Source organism: Podarcis raffonei, chromosome 5 (genome assembly GCF_027172205.1).
Source record: "Podarcis raffonei isolate rPodRaf1 chromosome 5, rPodRaf1.pri, whole genome shotgun sequence".
NCBI classification, from domain to species: domain Eukaryota; kingdom Metazoa; phylum Chordata; class Lepidosauria; order Squamata; family Lacertidae; genus Podarcis; species Podarcis raffonei.
This window is the reverse complement of record NC_070606.1, coordinates 75867667-75881857: the sequence shown is the minus strand read 5'-3', so window position 1 is coordinate 75881857 and position 14191 is coordinate 75867667. Positions and strand designations below refer to the sequence as shown.

At 39.8% G+C, this 14191-nt stretch overlaps 1 protein-coding gene across 2 annotated transcripts in view; it reads left to right on the top strand.

The window, feature by feature from the left end:
• The window catches only part of PLOD2 (procollagen-lysine,2-oxoglutarate 5-dioxygenase 2), a 59324-nt gene that overhangs the window by 42576 nt on the left and 2557 nt on the right, over positions 1-14191 (top strand). The window contains exons 11-18 of one of the 2 annotated variants that reach the window (XM_053390195.1): positions 2508-2612; positions 3990-4115; positions 6074-6215; positions 7363-7425; positions 10869-10982; positions 11341-11406; positions 12267-12371; positions 13775-13921. In XM_053390195.1, coding sequence (XP_053246170.1) covers positions 2508-2612; positions 3990-4115; positions 6074-6215; positions 7363-7425; positions 10869-10982; positions 11341-11406; positions 12267-12371; positions 13775-13921 — 868 coding nt within the window. The remainder of the gene's footprint in view (positions 1-2507; positions 2613-3989; positions 4116-6073; positions 6216-7362; positions 7426-10868; positions 10983-11340; positions 11407-12266; positions 12372-13774; positions 13922-14191) is intronic. The other variant, XM_053390196.1, reaches the window with a different exon arrangement.

The window sequence follows — 14191 nt, the reverse complement described above, 5'->3', positions numbered from 1 at the left end:
GGCTGTTGCTTGTTGGCAAAGATTTAATGATCCATCATTGAGACTTCCAACATATGTTTTTAGAGTGCTAAGACTAATAGTTCATGTTGAAACTCAGCAGATGTTGTAGATTATTCACCAGCCCCTCTGTTAAGATCATTATTTTATTTTTAGGTGTTTTTTAAAAAGAAGGTTGGCTAACTTCTTTTAAAATTCAACATCTAGCATTTACATTCAAGTAATGTAAAATAGTAATAGTAATAAAGCAATTGTAAAAGCCATTTAAAAAGCAGAAAGACTAGCAATAAAAATAGGGAAACAGCAGGTATAAAATAAATCATCCACTAGAAGTTCAGGATGATAAAACTGTCTTGATCTGGCATCAAGAAGCTAACAACGTAGGCACCAGCTGTGTGCCTCTAGGGCAGGCACCCCCAAACTCGGCCCTCCAACTGCTTTGGGACTACAGTTCCCATCATCCCTGACCTCTGGTCCTGTTAGCTAGGACGATGGGAGTGTCGGCATCTCAGTTACGACCGAGCTGATAAAGCTCATCTTCCGGAATCGCCCTCCGACGTGATTAATGACCTGAGCCTTTGATGAGGCCTCAGGCACATTCCCATCTAGCAGAGAATCAAAGCAGCACTCGGAAGGATGAGATAGTATGAGCTACATGCTATGCTTTATTTTCTAGCTACGCAGACAGCAAAGAAAAATACATCCTCTCTCTATGAAAGCAGAAAGCAACTGAAAACAAAGGAACAGGAAACCATTAACGTCATATCCGTCTCCCGTGAGACTTCCAACAGTATGGAATGTGTGGAATGTAAACAGAGTCTTGTGACTCCAAAGCACTGCTCAGTGGCAAACAGAAACTAACAGGGAGTTGTAGTCCCAAAACAACTGGAGGGCTGAGTTTTGGGATGCTTGCTCTAGGGAAACTGGTCCAGAACTGGTCCGCACCACCAACCCCCCTCCCCAAACTACTGTCTCCAATCTCTACCCATCTCTAACAGTGTTATGTGGGCTGCCCTGCTCAGATGTTCATAAGTAAGGCACCTGTTACCATGCTTGTGAGCTGTGGTTTTCTTCTTTCCAAGCATTCACTGGCCTGCACACCTTGATCCTGTGAATTCTCGCTGCCTCTCCCAAGCCCCAGACACTTCCCCTGGGACGTGAGAAACTTGTTGCAATTCTAGCAGAGGTGGACGCTGCCACAGCTCAACAGAGTGTCTTTTTGCTGTGGAGGGGGGCTGCGTCCTGGAAAAAAAATATCCCTGTGGCTTTCACTCTCAAACAACCTTTCCACTGAACAGAATAGCTCCCTCATCATTGTATGACCTGCAACATATGTTTGGGATGATAACATACAGCTGGTTCCTCTTTCATTGAAAGGTTGCACCACAGGAAAAAAAAGATGCAGCTGTTATAAATTATGAAAGTTCTGGGAGCGAAAATGTTCATAGCCTTCAAAATGATCTATGTTCCATAGCTTTTATAATCAGATCCTGGTATCACATCTCTTTGTCTCGCATACATGTGCACTGGATTGGCCATTTACTTTAACAGTGCAGCACAGCAGTTTAATATCACATTTTATTTTCCAACAGAATTCCCTGGTATTAAACCAGCCAACTATCTACGTCAGTATTTTGTTAACATCCACAGCTTAACTGCAATAGGGTCATTTAGTCTAATCCCCTGCAATTCAGGAATCATTTTGCACAAAGTGGGGCTCAAGTCCATGGCCTTCCCAACTGAGCTATTGGGTGAGGCTCCAGTCCAATAGTAAAACAGTAAACTAGGGTTATGTTTACCACTTACCTACCTGTCTGTTATGTGGGGGATAATATTGTGATCAGAAATTAGAGCTGTACATAGAGGACAATGGTTGTATTAATATGTAATTTATATTTGTGATCATGTATTCAGGAATAGGTATGAAATAGGTATGGTGGGTATCCTTAAATTGCTATTGTATCGTCAGATTTAATTTTCAACATAAAGGTGTATACTTGGATTAATTGATGGCATTGTTATTAAGAACTTTTTTTTCATTTACTGGGAAGGGACAAGTTAATGACAGTGAATGTGAATTTAGAAAATATCTGGGGTTTTGAAAATATTGGGAATACAGCTCTCCAAATCTGGGGGAAATAGAGGAATTTCACTATGCAAATCTTCCAGAAGATGGACAAATTTCCCCAAATTGGTAGTAACATCACCTTCAAAAATCCAAGACACCTGTGCAAAGAGTGAGACTGATATTTTGAAAAACTTCCTTCTGGTGGATAGATAAATCAAGCGAAACCCAGATTGTATTATTAGCCATAAAACTTGTTACTTTCAACTACTAACAGTTGCTTTAAGTAGACTTGTTTCAGGAGTCGAGTTGCCAATTCAGGTAGCTATTAAGCAAAGGAACTTCTTAAATGCACACTGCAGCTGTATGCTTAAAACTATTATCATCTCTTTGGAATGGAACATGTTTGCAATGTTAATGCCTTGTGTGTCTCTTCCTTTTCAAGGGACATCTGTCGGCAGAATGAAGGATGCGACTATTATTTCAGCATAGATGCGGATGTTGTTTTAACGAACCCCAGGACTTTAAAACTCTTGATAGAACAGAATCGGTACGCTTATGGCAGGAGGGGTTGGGGAACTTATCAATTCTAGGTTCTTTTATTGGTTTCAGTGACTACTACAGGTTTGGTTAGTAATTCCTTGAAATAGATTTCTCATGAAAGAAGACATACCGGGTGGCATCCAGTGGTGTTCATCTGCCGGTGGAGTAGATTTCCATTTGCGCAGTGGTGTTTCCCATTACTATCTCTGTACCTAAGAACTGTGGAGAGCTGCAGTGGGGGAGGAGAGGAAAATTACTTCTGCATCACTGGATATCGCCATTATGTCCGGGCAGAGGAGAATATTAATGCACTCCTTTATGTGAAAACTAGCCTTCCACTATGATTTAGGGGGCTCTTTCTTAAAAAAATAATAATACATATTTTATTGGATTTTTACAGTTTTATATTCAATCAAACAACACAATATAACATTTGTCATATAAAAGAAAAAGAAATCCCGCTCCCTCCCCGTGACTTCCCTCAACTTCCCCTTCTGGTTCTTTAAATATTTACTACTTCTGAGTATTTATTAACTTATTTTTATAATCTTATACCTTAATACTTGTATTTTCTTATCAGTTTTATATCAAATTTTCTTTCATGATTACATCTTACAGTCAATTTCATTCCATGTTGTCCTTACTTAACCGTTGATATTATTTTCTTACTTGTAAGTGTTTAATCAAACCCTGCTAGTGAGTCCATATCTTTACAGTATTTCTATAAATACATGATAAAAGGTTCCCAGTCTTTTTTAAAATTCTGATTTAGGGGGCTCTTCTTAATCATGTGAATGCTCTGTCATTGGTGGATATGTGCTGCCGGGATGGAGACCCTCTCCCCCATGCTTCTCTGCACATATTGCAGTAAAGGCACTTCCTTCAGCATGTTTGCTTTTTGATCACGTCAACTTTCTTGACTTTGACGACAGTGTGTCTACAAGAGAGACTCAGTTTCACTATGTGTCAGTTAAGGCTTTAAAGAGCTATTTTATCATTCACACCGTTAATCTATTTTATCCTGATTGGCAGCCCCTTTCCTAGACATCAGGCAGAGATCTTTCATTGCTATTCTAGCAGAAGCCTTTCAGTGGGAATGCGAATGATGGAATATAAGACTTTATGCATGCATGCATAACATATACTCTTCGCTGAGCTATGGCCCTTGAAATTTCACATTGCAGTTGTTGCTTTACAAATTCAGAATTCAGAAAGACTGGGTTTTTCTCGCTATCCCAGAGGCAGTGACTGGAGGCAAAGAGGCCTATTTAGAATAAGTGACAGCTATTAACATCCGTCTCTTCCCCAGTTATAGAGCTCCTTGTGATTGCCTCACATTTCAATCTTTTTGTTAACTTTCAATGCAATCATGTTTTTAAAACAGAAAGATGATTGCCCCTCTTGTACTGCGCCATGGGAAGCTTTGGTCAAACTTTTGGGGGGCACTGAGCCCTGATGGATATTATGCTCGATCTGAAGACTACGTGGATATTGTCCAAGGAAACAGAGTGTAAGTTAACTGTTTGCTCTTTTGCATAGGTGCCGAATATGTGGGGCCCTGGGTGCCCGGGCAGCCACAAATTTTAAATGAAGGGGCTGCTACCCCCCTCCGATTTGACTTGCTGGCATGCGCACACTCTGGAGCATGTTGATGTCACATTGACACACCCCGTGTGATGTGCAGGAGTGACATTGGCCCACCGCGAGTGTGCCAGAGTTGCACATGAGCACACCCCAGGCACATGCAATTCCACATACAGACATCATCCAACAGCTATCCCAATAGTAGTTGTTGAAAAACCACCTTGTTCATACTTTTTTTGATTTGGCACGTATGTAAGTATTGATCATGTCTATACAGTGGTACCTCTGGTTACGAACCTAATTTGTTCCGGAGGTCCGTTCTCAACCTAAAACCATTCTTAATCTGAGGTACTTTAGCTAATGGGGCCTCCTGCTGCTGCCACACGATTTCTGTTCTCATCCTGAGGTAAAGTTCTTAACCCAAGGTACTGCTTCCGGGTTAGTGGAGTCTATAACCTGGAGTGTTTGTAACCTGAGGTGTTTGTAACCTGAGGTACCACTGTATTCCAGCTTTGCTCCAAGGAGCTGCTTCGTGGCTGAGCAGAGAACTCACTGGGTAACCTTTGGCCAGTCGTAGTCCACCAAACCTACCTCACGTGGTGGTTGTGAGGATGAAATGGGGAGGAAGAGAACCATGTATGTCACCTTGAGTTTTTTGGAGGAATGGTGGGGTATAAAACATACATAACATGCCACATCAACGTATGTGTTAAATAAATTGGTTCTGGGGGACGGATGGACACAATTGTGGTGGCTGTATTGAGTATTGCTTCAGTGAACATTTCTTAAAGTGAGTTATTTTTAAGACACAGTCAGCTGTGAGTGGCTTTCAGCCCTTTTTCGGCTAACTAATCCCTGTAACGTGTTGAAATATCCTGTGGATATCCTCAAAACCCGTCTCCATGCATGCCCCACAGTCAAAGTAAAAAATAAAAACCAAAGAAGAATCCGGTAAGAAGGACTTTATTTAACGCTTGCAAAGTTCTGCATAACCCTGGGTTGTAACTTACTTTGAATTGCTTGCATTGACTGTGTATTAAATTCCTTCGGCATACCCCCAAACAATTTACTTTCCCCATACTTCCCACATGTTTCAGTTCTGGCTTTTTCCTCAGCCAGAAACCATAAAAGAAGGAATTAACTGATATTGTTATGAGCTGGCTATTATTGGGGGAATATTGGAAAACTAATAAAAATTTATTTGAAAAAAACAACCATAAAAGAAGTGACATATAAAGACGTTAGTTATTGGAAAGGCTGCTTTTTATTCTGTTTCCTTGTAATTGCCATATATTTTAATTTATAAGCTGATTTTGAAGAATATGTGCTCTGTCAATAGCTTTAATTGAATAAAAAATGGAAGGGAGATTTAAAAGTGAATGTTCTCAATTCAGCTATTTTCTGATTTTATTCTTGTATATGGGTCTGCGAGCGAGAAACCTGACCTGAAAAACAAGCAAAAAATTATTGATTTTGCTTGTTTATTGTTTGTCCAGCTTTAGAAACCTGCCACAGGGTCAAGTAGCGTTCAGGGACATGCGGTTTCTACAGCTGGGTGTTAAATATAATTTTAGAATGGTTCAGTTTGTGCCATTCTCCATGTGGTTGCATTACCAAATATTCCACAGTAACTTATTGGTCTCCTTAGTCTTGTTTACAAATGGATAATGTTCTCTCTGTTCTGTATAGTGGAGCTTTGTGGAGCTTTTCCGCAACAAGAGTACAAATGATTAAAAAAAAGAATTATGCTCCATAGTATTTTCATCCTGTTTCATGAATGGAAAATTCTCACCATAGGAAACAAATGATGAAAAAATGATGAAACTTGAATGAAATTCATCCAAGTGTATTTTACACCCAACTCATTTTACCATTTTCCCCCAGGGGTGTATGGAACATCCCTTATGTGGCTAACATATATTTGATCAAAGGACAAACCCTCAGATCTGAGATGAAAGAGAGAAATTATTTTGCAAGGGACAGATTGGATCCTGATATGGCCCTCTGCAGGAATGCCAGGGAAATGGTGAGTTGCATGAGCTTTGAAAATGTCTCGCTACACTTTGGTTGTTCTTTCTTTCCAATTTAAAGTACTAGCCAATTTTTTTGTGAGTTACAATCACTTTTCTGACTCTTTGTTACCTGTTCACAATGCCAGCAGTTAAACCAATTCACATCACAACTTTTTGGCTTTGAGTATAGTTAACACTCATAAATATTGTGTGCTGCCTGTTTCTGAATGCAAAATTACTTGTGAACTTAATCAATACCTATTTCAAATGGTAATTGTAGCTCAGCACTGATTTTCTATTTTTTCTAAATTTTGTTCTTGAGTTAATAAACCATCGCAAATGCTATATATTGTATGAAGGATACAATAGAACTTATGTCACATTATTGCATTTTAGAATTGTCTTTTTCAAGGGCAGGAATGATTGATCTTGTTATTTCAAGGCAGATTAAATTTTGCTAAACAGGACCAATGCTCCTTGTCGTTATTAGTGTTTAATGGATGCTAGCATTATGGGAACATATATGAATATCATTGCAATACAAATGTAAATCTGTATCTGTACTGATATCTACACTAGTTCCAGAGCAGAATCAAATGACAGCTATTTCCAGGCAATGTAGCATTGAAAAATAATTTTGCTGAATTGAACAAGAAAAGTTGGCAAGTATTGAAGTTTATTCCCTCCTTTAACAAGGCATGATTTTCTTTTGTTTGTACTCGTTCTGCAGAATAGTCCAATCAACATTCTCTTGTTCTCAACCTTTCCTGCATCAGTTATTGCAATCTGTGCTTACCATGTGCTCACGTTCAACTAATCTGACTTGGTGGCTCATCAGAAAAAGTCTTCTTTTTCTCATTCTTATGCTGTGAAGCAGCCTGGTACGAGCTTGTCTCTGTGTGTATGTTTTTAAAAATACATATACATATATTTGTATATATTTGTTGCAGCAGATAAGAGGCTGAGAGTTCAAGCTTTTAACCCGTATGTTTTAAGCTTTGCTTAGAGCTGCATGATGTCCGTAAATGGTATTTCAGAATACCAGCTTTTGATTAAAGGATCTTGTTTATCTAACATGGAAGCAGAAAGCGAATGCAGCTCTAACAGTGCGAAAGAGAGCAATGAAAGGTCAACTGATGTGGTCCTTCTCCTTCGTTTTAGACCTTACAAAGGGAAAAAGGCTCCCCTTCTGCGGAAACATTCCATATGCTCAGACCCCCAAAGGTTTTTCTTTCTTTTCATTTTTTTACTCATTTATTACAATGCGGTTTTACTCTCCTAGAGGGAGGTATCTCCTTCCGTTCCCTGTACCCCAGTGATAACTGGGCATTGTTTTGTCTTGAGCTTTTAGCCCCATGGATACAACTTTTGCAAAAACCAATCTGTTGGTTGGTTTTCAAAAGATTAAATCACGAATGGAAGGAAAACAGCTGTCAGTGCTGCCCCACACAAACCTATGTACAAGAATTCACACAGGGATATGTTGAGTAGGTTCTATAGATGGCGGTCAATTGGCTGCCGGTATTTACCTGACCTCCTGTCACCCACATCGCTACAGTGTATTAGGAAAGGAAAGGCTGTTGTAATGCAGACGTACTGGCAAAGCCAATCTAGCACTCTCTGCCTGGTTGGTGTGCACCAAACCAACTTCACCTCTGCCTTGTCCCTACTCTGTGGCATGCCCCAGCAATGGGGCTGTCAGGAGGTCAGGTAAGCGACCACTGCTGATCAACAGTTTTCATTATTATGCTTGCATAGGAGGTTGCCCAAGGCTTTATGAAGCCTTTTGTCCAAATGGAAGGACATACTTTTTGCTTCTTCTGTGTTCCACATAAAATAGTGAGAGAAGATGCCTTTGGCATGCAGGAGGGCAAGTTTCAGCCCAAACAGTAGCACGTTTTCCACATTGTTGAGTTTGTAAACCAATATGCTAGTGTACTTAAACATACACCCAAAATTCTGATGTGGCATAAATAATCGCCAAAAATCAACCTATCCTCATTCTTTTAATGCAAATCATTCTTGTGCTACAAGTCCCCGCTTCCTAGTTATATACATGTGAGAATCACAAATTTTGTGGTATCGTCTTAAGTAACAACACATTTTAGCATTGACCATTGCTTCTAAGATTCAGTCTCCATTAATTTCATTGCGGACATCTGCTCATGTTCCATTGAGACTAATGGAGATTGAGGATTTCATTTTTGAACTTTCTTTGTCTTTCATTTAGCTATGTCACTTTCACTTGTTTTGGATGTCAAAAGGCTGCATCCAATGGGTTTCACTCAGCTGACAGTAAAGCTTCTGCTGGCAGAATGGAGAGGGAATGGATTTTTGGAAATTCCCTTCGCACGCTGTCCCACTTTCCAAAAACCCCAGAGGGACTCTTAACCCAGATTTAGAGGGGAAGTGAGGCTGCAGGGAGAGGAATAATTGTAGGAAACTCTTTCATTCCCTGAAGCCCTTACAATCAGCTTGTAGAACCTAAATTATGTGACCCTATTAATTAATAAATGAATGAATCTATGATTGGGGCCACTCCACATCATTCGAGAGGTAGTCCCACCGTTAGCAAACAGAAGAAGCCACAGCTGTTAGCAGCATAATAAAGTCAAATTTCAGAATGAATTTTTTTATGGAAGAGTAGAAAAAATAATGAAATATAATGCCAAAATAGTCTTGAAGTCAAGAACCGAACAGTCATTCGTAAACTGCATACAGTTGCATACAAATTAATGGGCTCTTTCTAGTTAAAACTGGATGTAATTCAATGGCTTTTTGTTGTTGCTGAGACAAAGCTACCCACACTCTGTTATCTATTGTAGCTGTAGGAACCAGAAAATCCATTGCTTAATAAGGGTTGCTTGCTGTTCCCTGTTCCCCTAATGCACATTTTTCAATTTCTTGTTATGATTAAAACTGAAGCTCGCCCATGCTGTAAAAACAGAACATACTGTGGTTTCCCTACACTTCTCATGAGAAATTATGTCTTTAACGCAATGACATGGTTTTCAATACACCCACTGGCAAAAGCATGCTTTATCACTGTATTTCTACAGTTCTATGCTGACGCAACTCCATTGGAAGTAATGGAGCATAAAACTGGACAGTGGTGTGGTGTATTTTTGTAGCAGAGGGAAGTGTTACATAATCATCACTTAACTTTTTGGCAGAGCTTTTTTGATTCAGCTTTTCATATTTATTGTTTAATAAGAGCCATGGGTTGAGTACATGTTTATTATGTTCGTGTTTTAAAAAAGAACATTGCAACATTAAAAAAAAAATCCCCCCAAAAGACTTAAACCCAACCCTTATGTACTTGAGATAGTGTATCTGCCTCACTACTTATACAACATGGTCTGCGACAGAATTTGTTATGTCTACCTGGTAGCCTTCAGACGTTTTGGAATGCCAATCCCAGCAGCTCCAGGTTTGAAAGGCTGCCCTATCCTGATCACTGAGGAAACTCATAGACATCTGCTTCCTTAGAGACGGTAGCCACAGACCCAGAAGCAAACCAGGAAGTACCTCATTATAGGATAGGCCTGTATTGCCATGTAGGTTTGAAGTCACTGTCACATATTTTGTTCAGTTGGTGCTGCCCCTGGCAAGTTCTACTAGCCTGCTTGGACAGAGATCATCATCAACATGAGGACTGGTGTGGCTGATGTCTGGCTTGTAGGTGACCAGCATGCTGGCCATTCACAAAACCACAAGTGTCAGAAACAGCAAATGTCTTGAAGCACCATTATTCAAAATGGCAAGCGATTGGGCTGTGACAAACGCAACAGTATCTTTGATCAGTTTGAAAACGTGGGCCTGTTTATATTGAAAAGGAAAACAACATACCTTCCCAATTTACTTAATTTGATTTGTTCAATTTAATATGAAGTTAATTGGTCCTACAAGGATCATGTGGCTTTTGCTACTGTTCCAGTTCATTTTGCTTTTCACCCTTCTTCAAGCATTGCACAGTGGTTTGTTGTTTTCATCATATTCATCAAAATAACTATTTGAAGGGGAACATTTTCATTACAGGTCAACTCGTCAAAGGATCTGGTAGGAAATGGGCTGAAATTGGCACTCTATAGAGCTCTGACACTTGCTTCTCTATTCATGTCGTTACCTGAATTCAACAGATCAATATTAGTTAAATATTTAGGACATAAGACAACTACATAAAAATCTATAGAAGGAAATATACCCACTTTTCCTTCATAAAATTAATCTGGTCACTCATCATCAGTTATATAAATGTATAGATATTAAGAACATAACAGAGATTGCTGTGTGTGGGTCTCTGATACAGGAATAGATTGCCTTACGTTCAGGGCTTCTCCTCCCTACATTTTCATGAATTGGGAATGCTCTGTATGCATGGACTGCATACAGAAAAGAAACAAATTGCCTCAGCCCATATCAGAATCCATGCTTTGTTTACTGACTATATCTGGTCAGTTGGCAGTGCAGCTTCTTTAAATACCCCAAAGAGTGCAACATACATAGTTAGAATTTCAGATAAAGAAGACTGTAGTTTGTATATTCAGAATGGTGATGATAGTGAGTTTGGGTGATGAGTATTAATATAGACTGGATAATATAGCTTCTTCTGTATTTCTAAATATTAAATGTAAACTAACATAAGGATGTCTTTTGTCTGGTGGTAGGGTGTCTTTATGTACATCACTAACAGACATGAATTTGGAAGACTTCTATCAACTGCCAACTACAATATATCTCACTACAACAATGATCTTTGGCAGATCTTTGAAAATCCAGTGGTATGTATCAAAGAATGCAATATAATTATTTTCCTCTCTTTTAAACCCCCCCCCCAAATAACCTCTTTCTTTTGTGAGCAAACAAATCACAAAATGCTTTCTTGCATGGGGATCTTAATCCATTTAATTTTTCAACATTAACCTTCATTGCTCAATTTGAAAAAAAATAATCCTATGGGTTGTATCCAGCTAAGCCCTACTCAGACCCAACCCACTAAAATGGAACAAAGTTTGTCATGTTCATCAATTTTAGCTTTGAGTAGGACTATCCTTTGCTGAAACCCTACATTCTAAGCACTTCTGTGTGGGTTGTTCTCTCTCTCTATTTTTAATCTAACAAACAAATCTTTGTTCTCAGGATTGGAAGGAAACCTACATAAACCCCAACTATTCAAAAATTTTCACTGAGCACATAGTAGAACAGGTAAGGAAAGCCGCTATTTGGGGACTCACAAAGGGACTGAACTTCATTGATGAGCTGAACTAAAATACAAATGGGTTTTAACTTGGATTGGAGTGAGCTAATTATTTACGGGCTCTGTATGTGTTTCTGTAACTCCCACACCCACCTGAAACTTGGCAGCAGCACCACTAATAATGGAAACCACCTGGGGTTGGGGTGGCCCAATACTTCTCTGCTTTGACACTGAAAAACCATTTCTTCTTCAACAGACTTGGCTTTCCATGCCATGCTAATTTGTGCTCTCTCTCTCATGTGTATGTGGGAAGAATCAGCAGGTTAGCATCAAGAGTCCCATAAGCTTGGAGAAATGGGGTTGCTGGAAGCCTGGGCAGCTGTTCTTCACTACATTGTAGTGCCAGTCCTGCTAGGGAAACCAAATTACCACAGCCGAAAATGTTCCTTTCCTCAAATATGGGAACACTGGGTAGATCAGTACAAATGTAACCTTCTGCTGTGGGTATTTGTGGGCACATGAGAGGAAACTGCTCTACAGTGACTGACCCAAGCAGCCACTGAAATGGTTTCTCCTTTCAGATAATTAGAGATTTTGCTGTGTTTTCTCTTACGTAGCTGGCCAAGTGCATGATGCAGAGCAACTGCTGCATAACTCTTGTATCCACAACCTAAAAGACAAGAAATGACATTTAAGAAACAAAACAAAATCAAAGGGGTGAAACTAGTTGCTGTAGTGATGGACCAAGTATTCCTGCAGCCCTCCTCCTTAGATTCAGAGATGTAAAGCATAAGCTATGCAACAGCTTTATCTGGCACACAAAGGAGCACAAAATGCTAACACACAGGTTTATGTTTCCCACCTATAGCCATGTCCGGATGTGTTTTGGTTCCCCATATTTTCTGAGACAGCCTGTGATGAACTGGTCCAGGAGATGGAACATTATGGACGTTGGTCAGGTGGAAAACACCATGTAAGCATAATAGATGGAAACTTCTTTTAATTTATTTTTTATATGGGTGTTTTTGAAAATAAAGCATGGACCACTGACAAAAGGTGAGCACAATGCACATGTAGATGTCCCCTGTGGGAGGCACCCATAGGACTGTCATTGCAGGTACACACATACACTCATCTAAGGGGGAGTTCGTTGGGACAGGATTGTGCCCAATGTTTCCATCAGGACTGAAAAATTTAATTTTAGATTGGCAAATGAAGCTTAGGGCTCATTTTAATCAGTGATATTAAGAGTTTTGGGCCACCTTATAAAAAAACACTTTTGCTTTTATGTCACTATTTTTATTTATGGAAAAAATACCAAGCACAATGCAATGATGACAGTATTATAGAAATAATGGAGATACAGTTTTATTTTTGTTACAAGTCCATTTATAATACATCTACCTCAAAGTACACAATTAGTTTTAGATCTAAATCCATATGACAGTTTGACTTTGTAAATTTGATAAAGGGTTAGATTGTGATTTTTTTATTTATTCGGTTTCTTACTTAGAGTTTCTTACTCTTCAGCATGAGGTCCCAGGGTGGGTCTAGTTATGTTACTATAAAAGGTAAAGGTACCCCTGCCCGTACGGGCCAGTCTTGACAGACTCTAGGGTTGTGCGCCCATCTCACTCAAGAGGCCAGGGGCCAGCGCTGTCCGGAGACACTTCCGGGTCACGTGGCCAGCGTGACAAGCTGCATCTGGCGAGCCAGAGCCGCACACGGAAACGCCGTTTACCTTCCCGCTAATAAGCGGTCCCTATTTATCTACTTGCACCCGGGGGTGCTTTCGAACTGCTAGGTTGGCAGGCGCTGGGACCGAACAACAGGAGCGCACCCCGCCGCGGGGATTCGAACCACCGACCTTTCGATCGGCAAACCCTAGGCGCTGACGCTTTTACCCACAGCGCCACCCGCGTCCCTGCTTACTATAACAAATGATAAAAGAAAGGACATCTTTACTATTTTCTTCAACATTGTAAGGCAGTTTACACTTTCTGTATATTAAAAAGCTCCTTTTCATTAATCTAAGATGGTTTTAATAATCAGCTGTAGTTTCAAGTGCTGTTTTTTTTAAATGAAACATCTATTGATGCATTCAGCCACTACTGAATTATCTGGTGAACAAAACAATGTATTGTTGTACCAATTCCTTACACAATACATTTGATGGAAGAAGAGATTGCCATTTTGGTCCCATAAACTAAGCCGTACGACGAGTATATTTGTTCACTGGGATGTGTCTCAAGGTACCGGAGTATGAAAGCTTTAGAATTAGACAGACATGTGCTACTTTACAAAGTGTCCCATATGATTTGAAAACATAACCTTATGCCCTATGTATCTGAACATCTCTGTGATGTCTTGTTTTAGGACAGCCGCATTTCTGGAGGATATGAAAATGTTCCAACTGATGACATTCACATGAAACAAATTGGGCTGGAAAGCGTGTGGCTACATTTCATTAGAGAATACATAGCACCTGTAACACTAAAAGTGTTTGCCGGCTACTATACAAAGGTAGGTTAAAATGGTTATTAAAAAGTAAGACTTAAAGGCTCAAGCACAGGTGCAGTACCCAAACACAGAGTAGTCATGACAGACCCAGTATGTCCACCCCACAGGTCTTTCTGCCAATGTGGATGCACCAAGAACATGCAAGCAACATGAGGGGGCATTGCAGAGACTAGGAGAGCTATTCATGCCTCTCCTATCCCTACTTCAGCTTCTGCACCATGCAAATTATTTAATTTCTGAAAAGCACAGGAGACGAGAGTACTCTTTTGCTTG